At 32.3% G+C, this 24115-nt stretch overlaps 1 protein-coding gene across 4 annotated transcripts; it reads right to left on the bottom strand.

Annotated features, from left to right (window-relative positions):
* Window positions 1–1611: 1611 nt before the first annotated feature.
* Window positions 1612–23485, bottom strand: Dop (microtubule-associated serine/threonine (MAST) protein kinase dop). 4 transcript variants are annotated; one of them, XM_083049057.1, is made up of 22 exons: window positions 22873–23485; window positions 22378–22599; window positions 22151–22230; window positions 21935–22037; window positions 21469–21550; window positions 21023–21125; window positions 20730–20953; window positions 20484–20559; window positions 20154–20384; window positions 19039–19270; window positions 18623–18957; window positions 18376–18548; window positions 18221–18291; window positions 17916–18143; window positions 17476–17703; window positions 15546–16128; window positions 15001–15185; window positions 14305–14525; window positions 13722–14054; window positions 12289–12354; window positions 11431–11926; window positions 1612–10211 (listed from the first exon to the last, which is right to left on the bottom strand). In XM_083049057.1, the coding sequence occupies exons 2-22, from the start codon at window positions 22553–22555 to the stop codon at window positions 9322–9324; spliced, it is 5118 nt and encodes a 1705-aa protein (XP_082905183.1). In that variant the 5' UTR covers window positions 22556–22599; window positions 22873–23485; the 3' UTR covers window positions 1612–9321. The 4 variants fall into 4 exon arrangements, with proteins under 4 accessions (XP_082905183.1, XP_082905182.1, XP_082905184.1 ...); XM_083049056.1 differs by having other exon boundaries at window positions 22378–22574; window positions 22873–23484; XM_083049058.1 differs by having other exon boundaries at window positions 15576–16128; window positions 22378–22574; window positions 22873–23484.
* Between the last annotated feature and the right edge of the window lie 630 nt (window positions 23486–24115).

Here is a 24115-nt window from a genome sequence, read left to right as displayed (position 1 = left end):
TTACCATCTCAGATGTTTACATTTCATAAAACCTTCGATTTTAGTGCCTTTTATTTATTATTATTATACTAATAAACAGTGTTGTGCTTAGATGATTTTAAAATTAGCTAGATAAAGATGAGATAAAAATATGTAAATTCATCTTAGATAAGATAAAGATGATTTTATTTTAAATATATATAGATAAAAGATAAAATTATATGACGATTCATCTAGATAACTTCCAGATAATATTATTTTTAAAATCGCTTATGTAAACAGTTAAAAAATGTAATGTAAAATAAAAAAATGAAAATTATAGATATAAAAATATATTTATAGTTTTATTTATAAGTTTTTATCGTTTACTGCTTAAGTTCTATTACTTAAAATATTTTCATGTGCTATGAAACTCTAAACCAAATTATCTGAATATTATGTTAGATAATTTAGTAAAGATAACACTTTTTTTTATCTAAGATGCAGATATAGATAATACATTTTTTTATTATCTATATAAAGATAAGATAACGCCAAAATTTCATCTAGATGATCATCTATATAATTTTATTTAGATAACAGCAAACACTGCTAATAAATACGTAAATAAAGCTTATGAGCAGTAAGAGACGAGTGATGTCATTTTTCTTTCTACAAACGCAATTATCATATAATTTCATCTTTTTGATGCTTTACATTCAAAAAAATATATATATTTTTATATTTTTATTATTATACATATTATATATATATATATATATATATATATATATATATATATATGTATATTACAATCCTAAAAAACAATAACATATATTGCGTGCTATATCTCTGAAACTATAACTGTAGCGAGAAAAACATTTTATTCAACAAAAGTTAAAATAAGTTTTCGAAGAAAAATTGTAGAAAAAATTAGTGAGTTTGAATTTAATTTTTTAAGGTTATTTGAAGGTCAAGCTAATTTTTTAAAATAAATTACTACTCTATTTTTTTCTATATGTATAAATTGCTTCCTCGCAATATTTGAGGGCGGCTATTGATTAAAAAAAAGGTTGGGATGATCAAAATTTGAATAGTTTAAGAGATATTTTATACTTTAATTTGACATAATTTTATATAAACTATAAAATACTTCGTGAAATATTAATTTTTCGTACCTTAATACTTTTATGCGTGCAAAATAATAATTGTTCTAAAGAAAACACATAGATGTTTTAAAGAAAAAAATATGTACTTGCAATTACATATTTTTTTTGTCTAGACTCTGCGCGTTTTGTTTCTGATGTCTTTGCATATCAAGTAATGCAAACGTTAACACAAGCGAATAGTAACATTATCAGACTTCTCCTATTCGTGCTGAAATATCAGACACATTGTATTGCACATATCGCGAAGAATTATTACATAATAATAGATAAAGAGAGTATAAAATAGTGCATTTAATTAAAATAGGATAACAAGATAATACACAATTGATAATGATCCCAAATAGCAAACCGACATCACTAAACATCAAAATGATGTCATTTTGACGTCTAATATATGACGTCATCGACGTCAAAATGACGTACGCTTGCTATTTGGGATGATGAGTAAACTAGAGGTTATTAAATTAAATTAAACAATGGCGGGTTCGAGACAATAAATCTTTGATATTTATACAAATTCGAATCTTATTACAATCACACTCGAGTACAATTTCTGCTCTCGATAATAATACAAAAGAGTACACAAGTAGTCGACGCGCTTTCTTCATCTTCAAGCTGCCGAATACGCGCAAACAAAAGAGCCGAATTTTTATAACATTTGTTATATGTATAATCGATAAAAAAAAGGAAAGGAAAAAAAGAAAAAAATAACTCTTCGCAAACAGCAACAAATTCTCATTCTCGCTCGCTCTTCTTCCCTTTTCGCAGCACAACCATAATATAAAGTAACAAAACAATATATCTAATAGTTTATATGTAACGCAAGAAGGAAAGAGTCCGTGATCGTTAATTTATATCCATTTATTCATACTAAGTCGCATCTAAAAGAGATAGATTCTACGAATTCTATGGAATTATTATCATATTATACTCTCTTGCACCAGAATTCTTCAATTCTCAACAAAGTGGTCTCTCTCTCACTTTTGATATCTTAAATTCTTCTATTTGAGATCGAAGAGAATTTCTTTTTCAACGTATTCAAATCAATTTTTTGCACGCGCGCACACACATGTATATATTCGCGATAAAATTACTCGTTTCGTCAACTACGATTAATTATTATTATTAATAGTTACGCTTCAAGTTCACTCTTATTATGTCTACGATTGGCTCTTATGAGAAGAAATTCACATACAATATATTATTAAACGAGTCGACATCACTTTCATCTCCTTTACCTTTATCTCGTATATCGATTATGTGGTGTCGCTTTTACATTATTTAAGCATGACAACAATAAAACTGATGATTATCTTTCTTTCCCTTTTTCTAAGCAACTCAAAAAGAAATAACAATTATGTGTTTCGTCTATAATATATATAAAACTCATATACACGCTATATAGCTATGACAGCCTATATAAACATTAACTATATTCCATATTATGTCCATATCATAAAAAGCAAAGAAACTTCTATATGCGGAAACATCCAGCATTTCCTTTATAATCTTAGAACTTAATTTTTTCTATAATCGTGTCGAAAGAATCCTCTAATTTTTTTTAATAAGGCGCTACGTTTACGAGTTTAGAGGATAGTGAAATATTTTATTTAGGTCGAGCACACACATATACATACACACATATGGACAAATTTCTAAATTCATTCCTTTCCCCTCTCTCTTCCCTTTTTTTGCTCTCTTCTTCCTTTCTTCTTTTTCTTTTTTACTTCTACTTTTTCTTCTCACTCCTTTTTTCCCTCATCTTCCTCTTTTTTTTCTTAATCTTAATAAATAGGCTAAAATCCAGAAAGAAGCTAGAATTATATAACAGTAATAAATGAAAATGATTCAATCAATAATTTGTTAAAAAATTGTCTATTAACAGTAAAAAAATAATCTTGCTAACATTCACAGATTATATGAATTCCATAAATTTATATAGAAAATTTTCTGTTAATTTTTCTTATTATAAACAACATATGATTCACGTAGCATGCTCAAGAAATTTTTAGCCGCGTGTTTTATTTAAGGCTCCTGGATTCTCGTCGCGGCCATGTTAGATTATGACGTCAGAGGCACACGTTGGAAATTCTTAGATGCTATTTTTAAATGAAAAGATATTTCGATGAAACACTACTTTAGATGGCTTTAGCACACCTTTAAAATATCTCGAAAACTATTCTTTTCCCTTGACAGTCAATCACAACCATAAAATGATCGTGATATCAAACTTTGTCATGCGGAATGACTGCGCACGTGTAAAGATTAGACGGATTGGGCCTTATATATTACAGTCATTTTACAGCTGTTGATTGATTATAAAGGGAAAGGTAGTTTTTGAGGTATTTTAAGAGTGTGCTAAAGCCATCTGAAGTGCTGTTTCATTGAAATATCTTTTTATTTCGAAATGGCATCTAAGAATTTTTAGAGTGTGTTTTCTCGCTTCTGACGTCACAATTCCAACATGGTCAGTGAGGAGTCAGGAGCCTTAATCGTAAAAATTTACAATAATTTTAAGCTTTAGCTAGACACAAAAACGTTAGTACAGTATAATCTTCTTAATTTTGGCCCAGTAACATATATGTAATGCATAAAAGTGTACAAACAAGAAACGCAAATGCGAAATTTTATAAGAATCTTATGTAATGTTTAAAAATGTTTAACGATTAATTAAAGCTAAACATCACTTGTCGTTTAATTTAATATAAATTGTCAACATCACGCAATTACATCAAAATTAGCTTCATTTATCATAGCTCGTTACGAAGATACAAAGAGATTTCCCCCAAATATAATACATTAATAATAATAGTCTGTCTCAAAATGTTTAAAGTGAAAAGAGGAAATTGTAAAATCATACGATATTTGACTTTAACAGAATTAAAAATTTATAAATTCATAAATATTAACACGAAACTTCAACGTACGAATACATAGATACATATATATACATAATTAGCAAAATTGATTGCGAGATGCAAAATTTAAAAACAAATTTAACAGAAAACGCATTTCGTTTTCGGATGCGTTTTGAGTCGCTTGAAGACTTCAAGTTGCCCGATCACTAAAAATGTTTGACATAAACACACATACACATTCACATGCATAGTTTTCATCTTAAATAACTTTTACATCTAGGAGTTTAATTTTATCGCACAGTGAACGCGTTTCGCATTTTATTTAACTAATGAGCAATATGGACATTTAAACTTTACTGATATGAGCAAAGTTACGTAAAGTAAGCGCTAACATTCGTATAATTGGACGGACTACAGAGTAATAAATCGATAAATGTAAAATTTAACATTTTACTTATTCAGACCTTACAAAGCCGATCTCAAATTCTACGACAATAAACAGAAGAAAACGTTTTAAATTTTTTAAAATATCGATTTATATTGTATTAATAAATAAAAAAAATATATAATTATATATAGACTATATCCATATATAATTATGTAATACATATAATTGTATATAAAACATATAATTATATGCTCTTTTTCCCTTATGAACCCTTTGTCTGTTTATACAGGTAAAATAATAAGAATAATTAAAAAATAATTACAATAATTTTCGCATTGCTTTTTTTTTTTTTTTTAGAGAAACAAAGTTTGTAATTAGATTATACAATATTCCATATATATATATATATATAATTATATATAGATAATTTATTTTTTCGAATACTGCGATGATAATAATATAGTAGTTTAAAAGTCTTATAAATTACGACTTGAACATTTTGGTATTCAAATTTTTATCATCTCCAGATGACTTCGGGATCTGTTATTAGTAGATTGTGCAGTGAATTTGAAAGATTCTATACATAATATATGTGTGTGCGTTTTTTACTTAAGGCTTATTCTGCATACTCACTGCAGCCATCTTGAATTGATGACGTCAGAAGCGAGAAAATATATCATGACAATTCTTGCGACGTACGCTAAAATAAAAATGTTTTTCAATAGCGTTTGTAATCGATAGAACCGACTTGTAAAATATACCGAAAACTCTCCTTTTTGTTTGCGTAATCAATAAATAACATATATATATGTCGAATTGAATTGAGCCTAATCAAGGACGAAAACCCGCTGTTTGACAGGTATCGAAATGAAATAAATATTTGCTTTTACATATTAAATTATAACAAAATGAGAGTCTTCGGTATATTTTAACACTATAACAATTATTTTAAAAATAGAAACACTGCACTAAAACGATAAATGACGCTGTAAGTTGCAAGAATAATTCATGTCATTTTCACGCTTTATAGTTCATAGCACATTTTGCCAAATGTGGCGCTGTCGTACAAATTTTACGGACTTGGCAATCGAGTATGCAGGAGCCTTAACATTCGATATTCTTTCGAATTTTGGAATGTTGTGTACTTTATTGAAATAAAAACTCAAAATAATTTTCGATAAAAAAGCAAGATAACAAAATATGGATTACTGTTATGCCTTTTTTGATACGAATTTTGTTAAAAATATTTTTTTAATACAAGTAATTTAAGATAATCAAGTTAGGCAATTTATCCTATATAATCCTGTATTTTATAATTTATAAAAATAAAGTGTTCGAAAAATAAAGACAAGATATTACAATAGATTATAAGATATTTCAAGTGTTTCATTTTATTTATTTAACGAAGATGCTGATTTTTCCATGATGTAAATATATTTTTTTATCATTTTATTATGATGTTTATAAAGAGGACTATCTTGAAAACTCATAATAAATATACGATGTAAAAAATATTTGTTACATCACGACGGAGCATTTGAGAACATTTCCTTAAATAAAAGATGAAAGATTTTAAATATCTTGCAAAATTGCCTTTATTTTTTTCGAACTCTTACTCTTTTTATACTAATAATAGCAAATGGTTTTGTAACTCAACGATTCAATCAATATATATAAAATAACAATTATTAACAGAATTTATGAACAAGTAATTAATTAATCATTAATGAGATCTAATCCCATTCATGAGTAGAATTTGCGATCACTCATTAATTACAGCTCATTTATAAAATCTGACAATTTCACAAATGTTAGCGCACGCTATTATTATTACTTACAGAATTAACAATTAATTCTTATTTAATTGGACACTATCATGCTGACAAAGTTATGATAAAGTCGCAGATATCAAATCGTTATATGACAGAGATAAATTTTTTTTTATTGAAGTTGTGAAGCAAGTTGTTTTTGCTTCGTTGTTTTGTTCTTTTTTCTCGTTGATATAGAAGACGAGCAAAGATAAATTCAAAGTCAATTATTAAGTATAACAAAAATGTGACAGTGCTGAATAATTCCAGTGAAAGCATTCTCTCGATTAAAAAGTTGTAATTTTATACAATTATAATACAAATGTACATATATTATATTACAAACTATATATAAATTAATAAAAAGTGACTATAATATATTAAAACTTCAATGCATCACGAGCGCATATCGAGCTTGAATCTTCATTATATCTCTGCTGTTTCTATAATTTAAAGTATGCAAGATGTTTCCGCGGCGATAAATATTTGATTTTGCTATTATATATGTATAACTTTTGACATGTACGAGAGAACATTGATTAATGCAGTTATATAAGCAGATACGCAGTTATACCGATATATACTTAAATGTGCGAATGTGTATGAGCGCCAACTATATTTTTCTTTCCTTTGTAATACGTGTATATTAAGGCTCTTGGCTCCTCACCGACCATGTTGGAATTGTGACGTCAGAGGCGAGAAAACACACTCTAAAAATTCTTAGATGCTATTTCGAAATAAAAAGATATTTCGATGAAACAGCACTTTTGATAGCTTTAGTACACTCTTAAAATACCTCGAAAACTATTCTTTTCTCTTTATAATCAATCAACAGCTGTAAAATGACTGTAATATGAGACCCAGTTCGTCTGGTCTTTGCACATGCGCAATCATTTCGCATGACAAAGTCTGATAATACGATCATTTTACAGTTGTTGATTAACTGTCAAGGGAAAAGAATAGTTTTTGAGGTATTTTAAAAGTGTGCTAAAGCCATCTGAAGTAGTGTTTCATTGAAATATCTTTTTATTTAAAAATGGCATCTAAGAATTTTCATGCTTTCTCGCTTCTTACGTCATAATCTAACATGGCCGCGGCGAGGACTCAGGAGCCTTAAGCTCACTTTAGATAATTTATAATTTGTGATAGAATTCAAAACAGAGGAGTTCTCTATTTATACGACTACATTTACAAACTTTCTCCCCCTAATCTGGTTCACTAACATCCGGAATACACACAATCTATTGACTTATAAAATGTAAATACTTTATGTCAATGTAATAATGATTGATGCTTAAGGTAATTCGACATTTTAAAGTTAATAGTTGTAAAATGTTACTGTAAAGACCAGATTCGACTGATGGGAAAGTTGTAAATGTATTAATTATTAATTAATTTTATATATCATGTAATACAGAATTAGGTGTTTATTTTAATAGAAACAGTTGCAACATCTCCTGAATTTGATTCATCGTATAAAGAATGTTTTAGATGAAATTTTTAGTGATTTAAGAGGAAAAACAAGTTGATAATCTTCAATTTTAACTAAGATTATTTTTCAAGGTCGTGAAGATCAGGTCACTCTTACAACTTTTTTTGTAGTCAGAAGAATCAATTTATATTTAAAAAAGTGCTTTCATTAAAAGAAATTAGCTTGATTTTCGCATAACTTTAAAAAAATAAACTTAAATTACAATTAAAATTGAAGATTATCAACTTTTTCCCTTCCTATAAATTTTATCTGAAACATGTCTTACGACATTAAGTTCAAAGGATATACAGCTGTTTCTTTAAAATGCGATATGTATATAAAATATACAGAATATATTTCATAACTAGATATATGTGGCATATAAAATTATAAACTGTTGAAAATACTGTCACAAATTATAGATCGTCTAACATTACGGACAAATATGTAGAAACGAAAATGATTGAATACTAATATTTTAATCATTCATCCGCATTTTTAATCGTGTTTACACAAACACGCACATACATACGTATACCAAGTGCAGAAAATATTATTCCATAGAATAAAAAAAATATATATATTATATATTTCTTGCACTTGATACAATCAACTACATGTACACACAAATAGATAAATAAAATATATTAATTTATGAGTTTACATTTGTTTTTTGTTAGTGAATATATCGCTTTGTAATCTCACAATTGTGCGCAACGGAATCATCTTGTATATTATTTAAATCATTGCAACAAAATAGTCTCATATATTCTCTTCTTTTTTCCTCACTCCTCTTTCTCTCTCTCTCTCTCTCTCTCTCTCTCTCTCTCTCTCTCTTTCTTTCTCTAAAAATAAGCGCTCTATTCCGCGTACGAGATATTACATATATGCGATTCATCGAATGCTATATTAATATATATACAATATATATAGTATATATATAATATAGTATATATGTATATTACATATATTATATATATTGTATATTATATATATAATATATATATATATATAATATATTACATATATATTATATAATATATTATATATGTGTGTGCTAATATTATTGAGATATAAATGTAAATGAGATCGTGTAAATACTGTAGCTCGAAGCATAAAATCACTCCAATCATCTAATCGTTAAAGAGCAACTTTTACACAGTTTTATAGTTTTAAGTTAGTAATATTACTTTGAGTTTTTTTAGTAGTTGGACAATTAAAATAACGTATCTTTCATCTGTGCATATTTGTTTGAAGGTTTTCTTTTGTATGCAGTATATTTTGTATGACAAACATATATATTTTATGGAAATAGAGAATAAAACCTCTCGGAAATATATATCAGTATTTTAATCGCTTTCAGGTATTTATTTTTTTTTTTTACGGAAGCCTATAGGTTTGAATATAGAAATTCCATAAAGCTATGAATTCAAAATCTGTGATCTTTTTTCTTCTTCTCTTTCCTCTCTTGCTTTTTTTTCATTTCCATTATTTTTGATTAGTCTCTTATCTCTCATGTGATTATTAGCGTCTCATAGCTATTCGATTTATTTAATCCCTGAGAGGGATAATTTATCTCTTATTTCTCATTTGATTAACACACAGGTAGTTAGAAATTCCCAGCTGCATACACTTAATTTTTTTTTAAATTAATTCAGAAAATGCAGAATTAATTGTTCTTCTTCTCCCTTCCCGATGTTGTACCGCTTTCATGAGTATAAGCGCTATCACCGAACTCGGTTTTATATCGTTTGAGTACCTTTTTACCGTCTTGATGATGGTGAACTTCGGTACTGCCTTTGCTGTTACCTTTTTGCTCAACAACGAACGACTTGTGCGACACAGCAGTAGACTTTTCACCGGTCTGACCATGTCTCTGATCCAAGTTCTTCTGCAAATTCGTGACAACACTGGTTACTTGCTGCTGCGGAACGCTTGACTGACTAATGTTCTCCTCCTTTTTGCTGTGTTGCGATGTCCTGTTGCCACCGACAGCTTTACTCTGGCGTTCGTTGGTGCTCTGAACCTTCTCCACGGACTGATTACCGTTAGAATAATTCGACTGCTTCTCGTTTTTCTCTGCACCACCTGTCTCCTTCAACGACAGGTAATCGTCGTTCTTGGTGCCAGTCGGCGAGTCCTTCTCCTCGGCTATTCGCGGCAATTGCGTGCTACCGCAGGAATTCGACATACCTACGTTCCCTAAATTGAGGGATATACTATGGGCCAATTTGGAATAATCCGCCTTCTGCTCGCTTGACGACACCACCTTCTTCTCGCTTCCCTTCGCGCTTTCGTTGGCTTCTTTAAAACTGTCGCTGGACTCGTCCGAGATAGTTTCGCTGCTGTTGTGAGACGATGATGATTGCGCGATAGTCATGCGCGGCGTCACCTTCACCACCGTGTTCGCTAAAGGCGATATCGACGTCTTGTTCTCCGCCGAACGAGGGTGAAGCCGATCAGGACTGAGAGCTCGTCGAAGCAACGGCGAACCGGGTTCGGCGGATTTGGGACGACCGTATCCTTTCTTCTGATTATTCGGCGTCGATAAGCATGCTCCTGAGCAGAGAAGACAGTAAGATCGTTAAAAATATATCGGGGTATCCGAGTTTTTCTTTTAAATATACTTAAATATATAAAAAAAAATATCGCGTTTTGGAAGATCAATGTTTCGAACAAGAATTGTTTGGTTTTGAGGGGCGAAAGAAATTGATAATATTGAATTCTGAACCAAGGTCATTTAAAGGTTTTTTTTTAAATGAAACTATTTCAATTTTTTTTATATAGGTCGATTTCTTCTCATATTTGGCATAAAAAGTTATAAGGATAAGATGGACAAAAAGTGAGTAGTTTACGAGATATTTTATATTTTAATTTAATAATTTTTTAAAAATATGCTTAAATATATAAAAAAAACATCGCGTTTTAGAAGATCAATGTTTCGAACAAGAATTGTTTGATTTTGAGGGACGAGAGAAATTGATAATATTAAATTTTGAACCAAGATCATATTTCAAGGTCATTTGAAAGCCAACCTAGTTTTCTTTCTTAAATGAAATCATCCCAATTGTTTTTTATATAGGTCGATTTCTCCTCCTACTTGGCATAAAAAGTTATAAGGGTGAAATGGACAAAAAGTGAATAGTTTACGAAATATTTTGTATTTTAATTTGATAATTTAATTTGATAGAAACTATATGAAATATCTCGTAAAATATTCATTTTCCGATGACCTCAATACTTTTATGCACAAAATAATAAAAATTAAAAAAATAATTTTGACTTCGAAGGGGACATAAGATGGTGTCATTGGCTTGGACAGTCTAAAGATCACATAAAGGTCACTTTTAATTTCTTAAATGGAAACCCCTATTTTTCAATGCATATTCTTGCAGCTTATCTCGAGAGATTTTCAAAACACTATAATAAAGTTTTTTCCGTTAAGTATTTTTCGCGTTATGAGGTTTGAAAGATACAGTATTTTTTGACATAAAATACATAATCGCGTAAACTATTCATTTTTTGTCCATCTCACCTTTATAACTTTTTATGCCAAATATGAGGAGGAATCGACCTATATATAAAAAATGAGATGGTTCATTTAAAAAAGAAAAAAGTAGGTTGACCTTTAAATGACCTTAAAAAATGATCTTGGTTCAGAAATCAATATTATGTACGAAACATTTTTCTCTACTTACTGCTCCCTGCAAAGTTATGAGAGGCAATAGATTAAAATTGGACACCCTGTGCCTTTTTTATATACTTTTTTTCTAAATACCTGGACTATACGACTGCGTAGTGTTGGAGCTACCGGGCTGATGGCCCGTGGGAAACGCCAAGGGACTCGGGCTTCTCGTCGGACTGGCAGGAATCGGCGACGGACTCGGTGTCCTGGCCAACGGCGACAGCGGGATGTGGCCCACGGATTTTCTACGATTCGGCGAATGGATGTTCTTCGGGGTCGTGTGCAGCTTATGCTTGAGACCGTGAAGCGTACTCGGACGCTGATAATGCGACTGATTCGAGATGCCCGACAGGTTGCCCGCGGACGTGTTGGAACCCGGGGACGACGAGGAGTTCGGGCTCGAACACGGGCTGGTGCTGTTTCCCGTAGAGTGATAGGAGTCCGAGTTGATGCGACTCGTCGGTGGGGACGGGCTGCAGACGGATTTGGAGCATGTCGCGAAGTACGGCGACGTTTCTTGCGAGCGAGTGAACGATTGAAACGATCGGCTGGAGGTCACCATCGAGGGCGAGCAGATACCCGCGGCCATCTGTGAAGAGAAATTTCGATAAGGTGCTCCCGATTGATGCACAGAAAAGGTTTTCTCATTATCCTCCTTTTTTTGCCAATGAATCAATTGAATCTGCCCTGATATACTGATGACAATTTCATTGCCTATTGTTAACAACTGGCAATTATACATATATATAATCTTGTAAAAATAAAAATAGAAATTATGTAAAGTCTTGCAAAACACAATAACGATAATTAATTTGCGAAGTGTGGAATAGCCATTCTGAAGCAACCATATAATCGCAGAAGAAGACACATGTTGTTGTTTAACAAAACGCAACAAAAGAACGATATCAGCGAGGAGATCCGAAAGCTGAACAAATGTATAAAAAATCATACCATAAGTGGAGGTTTGCTGTCGCTGGACAAAATGGGTGCTGACAATGGACAACTGATAGTTAACGGCTGCAAAAAAAAGATGCACTTAACGTAATTGGTGTATTGTGTGTTGCGTGTGTGTATGTGTGTAATGCTAATATATAATGCTAGTGTGCTTTAAAACTTCTTTGCCGTTTGTTTAAAATACCATGTAGAGAATAAACATACTTGGTGTACGCATCTTGCTGTGCAAAATTAATATATTAACATCAAATATATATTAATATATAAAATGAAACATATTGAGCTTACTTAACAGGGTGTCCCATAACACTAATATAGTCGAATATTGCTGAAACTATCATTTTTTTTTACTTTAAAATACTATTACGGACCAAATAATGAGAGGAATCAATTGGTGTAAAGAAAACACATAGTTGTTTTTAAGAAAAAGTATGTAATTTGCAACTAGCAACTACATATTTTTTATTAAAAACAACTGTGTTTCCTTTACCGATTTCTCTCATTTTGTGCATAAAAATATTAAAATTATCGAAAAATAAATATTTTATAAGATATTTTACAGTTTATATCGCATTAAGACTCCTGAATCCTCACTGACCATGTTGAAATTGTGACGTCAGAGGCGAGAAAACACACCCTAAAAATTCTTAGATGCCATTTCGAAATAAAAGAAATATTTCGATGAAACAGCACTTCCGATGGCTTCAGCACACTCTTAAAATATATCAAAAACTATCCTTTTTTTCTTTATAATCAATCAACACCTGTAAAATGACTGTAATATGAGGCCCAGTCCGTCTAGTCTTTGCACATGCGCAGTCATTCCGTATGACAAAGTCTGATATCACTGATCATTTTTGTTGATTGATTGTCAAGGGAAAAGAATAGTTTTCGAGATATTTTAAAAGTGTTCTAAAGCCATCTGAAGTAGTGTTTTATCGAAATATCTTTTCATTTAAAAATAGCATCTAAGATTTTTCACCGTGTGCTTTCTCACCTCTGACGTCACAATCTAAAATGGCCGCAGCGAGAACTCAGGAGCCTTAAAGTACAAGATATCTCGTAATATCATTTTTGGACCAACCTTACAAACTTCTTATGTCGAAGAAATTTATTGCAAAAAATAAATTTATATAAAAAAACTAAGTCGACCTTCATTGACCTTGAAAAATGACCTTGGCAAAAATTCAAATTATCAATTTTTTTTTCTCTCCTTGAAATCTTTTAACCTTTTTTATGAAATATTTTATTACAATCATAGTTTCAGCAATATTCGATTATATTAATTAAAATGGGATACCATGTATGTATATGACAATAAGAGGGTGTCGTTAAAATGTAGACATTGCGAAATGATAGATCGCGTTTAGCATCTATTTAGCTGTAACAAACAAAAAAATACAAATACGAAAAAAATTCTCCCTGTATACCTGCTGCATCTCTACGCTCGCGCGTTTGGAGCTTATTCTCTTGAAAAGCGACGTCTTCCGCTTTTTGTCCGAGTGATCCCGTTTCTGCTTTCGTTGTTTGTGCAACGTCCGGCGTGCCAGTTTACTATGAGCGAGATCGCGTCTTCTACCGCCAGTTTTGATACTAGTATTCTCCAAAGGTGTACTGCGCAACGTCACGTGATCACCGCCGCTTAACATCAATTGCAGGACCTGAGTGTGATACAGACCCTGCACCGGTTCGCCATTTATGTGCGTTATCAGATCGCCCGGTCTTAAGCCAGCTTCGAACGCCGGGCTGGATTGTTCGACTTCCTATATGACAAGAATTACACGAATTAAATTGAAGATTAAATATTGGAGAGAAAAATAAAAATTATATAGGAATTATATATGTAAGAAGTTGATGAAAATTTTAATTCCAAAGGAACCGAATGACAAACAATAAGTTTTATGTGACAGAAGTAAAGACAATAATTTTAGAATTAATAATGCTGCAATTTACAGCATTTGTTTCATATTAAAAAAAAAAAAAAATTTAATGTCAAGTTGTTTGTAAACTTACCATTACTAGATGATGCATAGTGTAGAAATCGCTGTCGCCGTAATACACCCTGATGGTGTGTACAGTAAAACCGAAGCCACACGGGCCTCGACGAATGATGATGGGTGGTTTTAGGCTAGTCACGAGAGGGCTCAGCTCGCGACATGGGGACGTATCCCTCGAAGACGCGGTCGATGACCCACCAGGCGATTCGATAGATTGAGCGTTCAGCGACGTGTCGTCTAAAAGGATGCACATAAAAAATCGAATATTATATCGCTTCACATACATGCACATATATATACAGGGTGGCCCATTTTAAATGATGCAGGCAAATATCTCGAAAAATATGAAAGATATGGAAAAACGTTTCAAACAAAATTTGTATGGCTTCAAGGGGGACATAAGATAGTGGCAAAGATTTGACCTTGGATAGTCAAATAATAAAAATATTTTATTATAGTGTTTTGGAAAGCTCTCGAGATAAGCTACAAGAATATGCAATGAAAAATAGTTCCATTTAAGAAATTGAAGATGACCTTTACGTGACCTTCAAATGACTATTCAAGGTCAAATCTTTACCACTATCTTATGTCCCCCTTGAAGCCATACAAATTTTGTTTGAAACGTTATTCCGTATCTTTCATATTTTTTCGAGATATTTGCCTGCGTCATTTAAAATGGGCCACCCTGTATGTATTTTTGAGAAATACATACAGGTAAAGTCACTAGTCGGGATCACTAATGACAGTCCACTGGTCGAGGCGGATTTTATGACAGACCGAGATTTTTGTCGAACAGATGGTAACATGGGGATAGTATTGAGAGACTCGAAAGAATCAGTACTGGAATTATGCTTGCTCTCCTCTACTGCATCTTTATTCGCCGCTGCAAGATCCAACCTGCGAGAAATTATTGTTTTTATTATTAATAAAATATGATACTTATAATTGTCTTTTAAATTAAATGAATCATGAATATATAAACGGGCGCATAGTTATATATATATATATATATATATATATATATATATATATATATATATATATATATGTATATGTATATATAAATATATGTGTGTATAAAACTATGATGTAAATTTTGCATCAATACACGCATATAAAATTTAAAACATCTAAAATTACAAAATGTGTGCAAATTAAAGTTATACGCTAGAATATAAAATGTGTATGGGAGTTGAAATTAAAAGAAAAGAGTAAAATGTATTATAATTATGCGAAATGTGTGGCGGAATGACTCACATGTATTCATCATCAATGGATATACTGAACCTGGGCAGCTTATCGCGTGAATGCGTGTGTCTCTTTCTCTGGATCTGAGGACTAATATCTTCGGACTCGGTCTGCGAGGAATCGGGCGTACTCAAGTTAATCGACGCTCCTTCCTGGGTACCTTTAACAATCGTAAGCTGGGACTCGTTGCTCGACGAGATCGCAGTACCGGAGGTCGTACAGGATGACGACGACACGACGTTTGATCTGTCAGTTTTATGACTTTCGGCGTAAGAGTTGCTCTTCATCGACAAGAGGGGCGGTCGATGATGCCTCTCAGACGACGATTGCGAGGACGATTGAGGCTCGGCCAGTTTGGACAGCGGAGGCGGGGCTGATCCAAAGGACAATTGCGCGAACGTGCCTTCGAGCTCGGTACGGAACAGTTGTTTCTTAAAAGCGTCCGGGTCTACGTCGGGATTCAGCTGGGGTGGACGCGTCTGCGAGATCTTCCGCGATTGAGGCGAGTAAGAGGAGAACGAGCCGAATAAAGGGGAATCGTCGGTGTCATCCGTGTCGTCACCCAAATCGTGATTGTATCTGTCCATACGAGCTGAAATATTATAAAAGCAATTTAATGATTAAGAAAGAAAATTTGATTATTATTAATGTAGCATACATTCTGATGTGTGCGAATATACAAGGTGTCCCTAAGTCCTGCAACAGTTAAATATTTTGAAAACAAAAGCTTTTTGGGACAAATGTTTCAAATAAAAGTTGTAGGGCTAAGTAGTAATATCAGTGTGACTGTAAATAGCATTGTTAAGGCCATGTAAAATTCACTTTGAAATTTTTAAATGGAAACCCCTATTTTTGATTATGTATTCATGTAGCTTATCTTAAGAGCTTTTCAAAACACTGTAGTTTCTTTCCGTTAAATATTTTTTCAAGTTATGAGGCTTGAAAGATACAGTATTTTCACATAAAATACAAAATATCCTGTAAAACATTCAGTTTTCAGTAATCTTACCTTAATACTTTTATTCACAGAATAATGAGACCAATCAATTGATGTAAAGAAAATGCATAATTGATTTTAAGAAAAAATATGTTGCAAATTGTATACATTTTCTTAAAAATAACTATGTATTTTCTTTATACCAATTGATTTGTCTAATTATTTTATGCATATAAAAGTATTGAGATAAGATTATTGAAAACTAAATAAATATTTTACAAGATATTTTATATTTTAAGTCAAAATACTGTAAACTTCAAACATTATAATTCAAAAAGCTCTGAATAAAAAAATACTTTATTATAGTGTTTTGAAAAACTCTCGAGATAAGCTATAAAAATGTGCAATCAAAAATCAGGATTTTCATTAAATTTAAAGTAAATTTTACATGACCTTAACAATGTTATTAATAATCACACTAACATTACTATTTAATGCGCCACTTAAAGCCCTATAACTTTTATTTGAATCATTTTCTTCAAAAAGCCTTTGTTTTCGAGATATTTGATTGTTGCAAGACTTTTGGGACACCTTGTATAATAATTCATAGATTAAAATGAGAATTATAATTATAATAGTGTTAAAATGATATACAGAGTCGTCTACAATAGATGTAAAAAACTTCGAGAGTTAAAGTTTTTTAAAATTTAAATTAAATTTAAAAAATAAAAATTAAATAAAATTTTATTTAAAATATTTTTAAAATTTCATTAAAATGCGATAATAAATAGCAGATTTAATATCAAGTTGCAATTCAAGAAAAAAAATATTCTATTTATAAATTATTACTTAATTACTATTACAATTATTATTTAAAAACAAATAACAATCTAGTGTATGAATTATGACAAGTACTCCTCGAATACAAGCTTAAAATAGAATCTACTTTCATATAACATATTTAAGATGTTGTAAGTTCACCTTATATTTCTCCATACTTACTGTCAAAGTAGCTTGTATCCTCATCGTTGATTAATTGCGGCACAAACTCGGCTTTCTGTCTAAGCAAGCTATTCCAGTTTACTCCATAAAAATATGGATGTTCCTTGACTTCGTGCGACCCGCCAGTTCCCAATCGATCTCTAGGATTTTGATGCAGAAGTACCGTGATGATGTCCTTCCCCTCGGGTTGAACGGGCCAGTCATCCTCGTTCGGCCATTCAATATCATCTAGAGGAATCGCGAATTTAAATGATCTATTGTATAATATTTATATATATGAAAAAAAAAATTTCAAAATGCATTTTAACTTTCATCAATATTGCATCGATAATTATCATATTATCGATATAATTGAAAAATATAAAATATAATAAATATAATATAAAAAATATAAAAAATAAAAATAAAATATTGAAAAATATAATTGAAACAAAAATTACCATTTACTGTGTGAGCGAATAATTCCTCAGGAGTTTCGCCGAAAAACGGGACGCAGCCGATCAGAAATTCATACAATATGATACCCATGGACCACCAGTCGACTGGTTTACCGTAACCCTGGCGCAATATAACTTCCGGGGCGATGTACTCTGGTGTACCAAACACTTGCTTGTCCGAAAATTGTCGCGTGTCCCGATCGATGTATCCCTCATAAAGATTTGTTGCCACTAAAAGTTACACAAACAATTATTCAATTTGCTATTACTAATTTTTTCCTTATAATCAAGGCGTTTTTCATACTCACAGGACATTAGACCCATTTTACTGAGGCCGAAGTCAGTAAGCTTGATGTGTCCCAGGGCAGTGATAAGCAAACTGTGAAAAAAAATAATAATTTGTCGGCATGAGTATTTTTCGCTATTCACGTCTTTTTGACTTTTTATGATAATGATATCTTACTTGTCAGGTTTTAAATCTCGATGTACGATGCCATAACTGTGTAAATATTCAACAGCTAAAACAGTCTCCGCAAAATAAAATCTTGCCATATCTGGTGGCAGTGGGCCTATATTTTTTAGAAGATTCGCGCAATCTCCTCCCTCTACGTATTCCATTACTAAGCATAAATGTTTCTGAAAAAAGAAAAAAAGCATTTTTTAAACAATTTGGCAAAGTACGCACTACAAATAAATATGCATATGCATACCTTAGTTTCAAAACTACAGTACATAGAGACTACAAATGGATTATCTGTAAAGCTCATTATGTCTCGTTCAGCAAATACTTGTTCTACTTGATTTCGCAACATTAAATTGTTCTTATTAATCTTTTTCATTGCAAATCTCTGTCGAGTGGTCTTCTCTTTCACCAAATACACTGCACCATAAGCGCCGTTACTGATAAGCTTCAATACTTCATAGTCACTTTCGCATGGAATGCGCTGACATTTGTCGTCATTCTTATTTGGACTCGATGTCACTTGCAGATTACTGTCGCTGGAACTCGCAGAATCTTCCAATTTATTCAAATCTTCCTGCAATTCTATAAAAGGTTCGATTAAATAAATAGCCTTTATTTTATAAATGCGTTATATAAGTTTTAGAAATAACACAAAATATATACCAGATATTGGATCTCTGTTTAAGGAGAGTTTAGTAATGATATATTGAGGAATATCAGTTTTTATTCCTGCGTTCACTTTAGCTTGACCCTCTGCTTGTTCAAGTAGATGATAGAATTCCTCGGGATCGAATTCCAAACATTCTAATAGACGAGCCGGACGCGATATGACTAATAAAAGTTTCTTTATTAATCCTGTTAATCTCGTTGCAGCCTCTAAAGATTTATCTTTCGTCTGCGAGGAAAAGGAAAAATGCAACAATTATAAATATTTCTCAATGAAATCAGAATCCATGTATATACAGGGTGTCCCAAAAGTCCTGTAACAGTTAAATATTTCGAAAAACAAATGTTTTTTGAGAAAAATGTATCAAATAAAAATTGTAAGGCTTTGAGTAGCGCATTAAATAGTAATATCAGTGTGACTGTAAATAGCATTGTTAAGGCCATGTAAAATTTACTTTGAAATTTTTTAATGGAAACCCCTATTTTTGATTGCACATTCTTGTATCTTATCTCGAGAGCTTTTCAAAACACTATAATAAAGTATTTTTTCATTCAGTGTTTTTCGAATTATAATGCTTAAAGTTTACAGTATTTTTTTGACATAAAATACAAAATATCTTGTAAAATATTTAGTTTTTGATAATCTTACTTTAATACATTTATGTATAAAATAACTAGACAAATCAATTGATGTAAAAAAAAACACATAGTTATTTTTAAGAAAATGTATACAATTTTATTTTTTCTTAAAAACAATTATGCGTTTTCTTTATACCAATTGATTGGTTTCATGAGTCTGTGGATAAAAGTATTAAGATAAAATTACCGAAAACTGAATGTTTTACAAAATAATTTGTTTTATGTCAAAATACTGTATCTTTCAAGTTTTATAACGCGAAAAATACTTGGCGGAAAAAAATTTATTAGTGTTTTGAAAAGCTCTTAAGATAAACTACATGAATATGTAATCAAAAATAGGGGTTTCTATTTAAAAATTTTAAAGTAAATTTGTCGAGATATTTAACTGTTGCAGGACTTTTGAGACACCCTGTGTATATATATATATATATATATATATATATATATGTATATTGTAAACATCCTGTATATACCTCCATTAAAAGATGTTCCAGATTTTCGCTCATTTCGTAAAAGTATCTCGTTGTAATTAATTTTTCCTGAGATTTTTGTAAGCAGTCTCTGGCCATTTCGATTACCTGATGATGTACGAAACGTAAAATTGGTAATGAATCTTGCGTCATATTAGCCACTACCTCGTATTCGTCTATCTCCTTGTTCTCATTGATAAAATTAGTTAATCGTTCTTCCATTTGTTGCGTTGCCTAAAAAAATATTTAAGGTATTGTTGTCAAAAATATAATGATTGATATATAATTTATTGTCTCGCAAAAATCTCTTTGAATCAAACACGAATATAGTACCTTTGGAAATCTTTCTTTATACAAGGTATTCATCATAACGATTTCACTATCGAGAACGGGTGATCGACTTGGACTACTGCAATTGGACAAAAATCAATTATGAATTATTAATATATTTATCCAGTTATATATAGTCATCGTATAATTTATTCTTAATCGAGCAAAAACTATCAAACAAATCTTCATATAAAGATATTGTAAATATATTTTTAAAAAAATATATACATATATATATATATTGTATACCTTAAACTTCGAGAACGTGGACGATGTAATGGCGAACGACAGCCCTCTTCTTCAAGGCTGAGAGACGCGCTGCCTGGAATACTAGATATGCTAGAACCAGGGAAGCCTGGATGCGAAGAGCATGGTGTTCCGGGTTTGGAAAAGTGGCAAGACAGCATACGCAGCTCGTCCTTGGTTGGAATATTCGGCAGTTGATGCAAGCGTTCTTGGCTCGAATATTGAGACTGATGGAATACAAATGGCATATTATGATTAGCCCATTACAGTCGTTGCTTGCATACAGATGGACTTACCGAAACGTTACTGGAACCAGGTGTTGTTCCATATCCGCTGGATGGCAAACTGGCAACGGACCATCTTCTGCCATCGCCAGTTCCTGTAGCACCTCCTCCAATTCTTAAATATCGGATAATAATTTGTTTTAATAATAACTTTTAGAAGAAACAAATTGTACAAATTGAAAAATTATAGAAATCATAAGACCAAAAACACATGATGTAAAAAAGCCTTGGTATACTTGAAACTTACAAGCATTTCTTTATTAAGCTCTTATTTCTCTTCGTGGACTTTGCATAGTAAAGCTTTTGTATCACCATTTTTCTTTTCTATTTATATAACATGCGAAAAAGCTATAGCATTTACAGTGACGACATCTTATCTACTTGAGCAATCAGCTCAAACTAATTTAAATTTAATGTCCCTGAGACAGACAGAATATAAGAGTGTAAGAAGTAGGTACCTTTTAATTGGAGCAAAAGCAAAATGTGGACTGGATGACATCCTAGGACTCTCTAGAGGACTGCCTACGATCGGAACGAATGCTATATCAGGAAATAAACAATAGAAAAAATTAACTCACTATATCGTCAGTAAATAAGTCAAGTAAAATATAAAAAGATAATATTTCCGCTAAGTAAGCAAAATTTATATGTGTGCTTTAGGATGCGCAGAATTTCTATAAATTCTAATTTATTAAGGATACTATATATATATAAACTATAATAAATATATATATATATTGTGTGTGTGTGTGTGTAAAGATAAACAAGAGAGAGTTTTAACATATTTCAAGACTAACAAAATCAAATGTGTGTTTAAAACATTGCTATAAAGATATCTTTTAGATATGATCGAGAAAGAGATACAATTTCCTTAAAAATACAAATAATTATTTTAATAGAATGATAATTAGAATGATAACCTACCTGATAAAGGTGAATGGCAACGTGGTAGAGTAGGCGATGTGGTTGATATTAAAGATTTGCGATGAGCAGCTTTAGCAGCACGACGAGGAATATTGAAATCACGCTGGAAAGATATTTTCAATCATCAAATACAATTTCTCTCATACATGAATCGTTCAATATATGTATATATATATATATATATACATATATATATATATATATATATATGCTCACCATGTGAACTGATAGAGAAGGTGCCGACTTTCCAATTGCAGAATTTCTCATGCGAACGAGATTCGATAGCTCTCCGCTAACTGAAATAATAAAATATTGCAATGTAACATACATTTACATATATATGTATAAGTAAATTTGTTTTTCCAGATATATAATAGCAAGATTTGGTTAATATAAATTAATATAAACTAAAATATGTGAAATAAAATCTTTTCTTTATTAACCAGGCCGAACTGGAACTTCCTTGCTTTCCACTTTTGACGGAACTGGATGTTTGTGTACTTCTGTTTCCGTATTGCTGGCACTTTCCTCCGTTTCATTTTGATCGAACACAAGCACTCTGGCAGAGTTGCCATGGGACCGCAATCGTGGCCTGCTCGGCCTATTCTTTGTCTGATCCATGGTTCGGTCCACTGCGTCTCTGTGTTTTAGGTAACAAAGTAAAGCTTTTGTTAAGCGAGTAATCAGAAACAGACTTAGAAGCTACAATAGTCACAACGATCCAAAATATTCACACAACATCAGACAAACAGAGGTAAATAGATCTATTTGTTTCAATTATGACATGTTTCAAAAAACATTTCTGTATATATTAATATTTATGTCGCAACAAAAAATTTCCTCATAATGTGTGCGATCAAAGAAACTTGGAAACTCATCATAGAACCACAGATAACACTAGGCAACTAAAAATAAACAATTGAATGTGTATAACACACCTGTCGTTGATGCTCGGCTCAAAGGGAAAAGAAAACAAACGAATGTGAGACACTCGAGGATGAATCACGATCCTCCCAACCTTGGATCCTCCCTCCCTCTCTCTCTCTCTCTCTCTCTCTCTCTCTCTTTCTTTCTCTTTCTCTCTTTCTCTTACACCTCCGACACCCTCGGGAGAGTCTTTGAGGGACGATTCTCACCGCCGACGAATCCCATTTCAGGGTTGACACTCTTCAAGAAAGTCTCCCGAGGACGCATCGCGGAGTGGAGACACTCGCGAAGAGAAGACGAGTTGGGATATAGCGGACAACGCGACGAGAAGAAGGGATCCCCTATTAGGCGGAGCGCGCAGAGATGAAGATAAGACGAGGATGTAGTGTAGGAGAGAGAAAGGACGCACGCACGACGCGACTAAGTGCACGCGATGACGGCGACGATGACGATCGAAAGGACGCGATGATCACCGGCCACCAGAGCCATCTTTCCCCAGCAGCGACTCGGCGGGCTCTTATTGTTTCCACGGAAGTCGAAAGCGAGAGCTTTCCGGGGCTGTGAGTCCACTATTCCATATCGAGGATTTAATTACGGAACAGCGACCCTGGAGAGAAGCGACTCTGGGTCCTGTGATGGCTGTGATTCATGAGGATGTACGCACACACCCGTACATACATATGTCATACTACACACAGTGCCGTAACTAGCTTTTTATATGCCCCGGGCAAGGTTTTATTTTTGAGCCCCTTACGCTGGGTCCACAATAGGTGATTTAAGCCCTAAGCCTTAAGAAATTGACCAATTATAGTCGAGTTTTCTCCTCATACTTGACTGCGATTGATCAATTTCTTAAGGGTTAGGGCTTAAATCACCTATTGTGGACCCACTGTTAAGGCTCATTCAGACAGGACGCGTCAAGCGTCAAGCAGCGAGCAGCAACCAATAAGCGAGGCAATATTTTTTACGCCATTGCTAATATTACCTCGCTTATTGGTTGTTGAATGGTTGCTGCTCGCTGCTTGACGCTTGACGCGTCCTGTCTGAATGAGCTTTAAGGCTCCTGGCTCCTTTCCGACCATGTCGAAATCGTGACGTCAGAGGCGAGAAAACACACGCTAAAATTTCTTAGATGCCATTTCGAAATAAAAAAATATTTCGATGAAACAACACTTCAGATGGCTTTAGCACACTCTTAAAAAACCCCGAAAACTATCCTTTCCCCTTTATAATCAATCAACAGCTGTAAAATGT

The sequence above is a fragment of the Prenolepis imparis genome, unplaced genomic scaffold (genome assembly GCF_030444845.1).
Source record: "Prenolepis imparis isolate NDT839.2.m4 unplaced genomic scaffold, iyPreImpa1.0 SCAF_11, whole genome shotgun sequence".
In the NCBI taxonomy this organism is placed as follows: Eukaryota; Metazoa; Arthropoda; class Insecta; order Hymenoptera; family Formicidae; genus Prenolepis; species Prenolepis imparis.
Note: the sequence above shows the minus strand (reverse complement) of the source record. Positions and strands in the feature narration are given on the sequence as shown.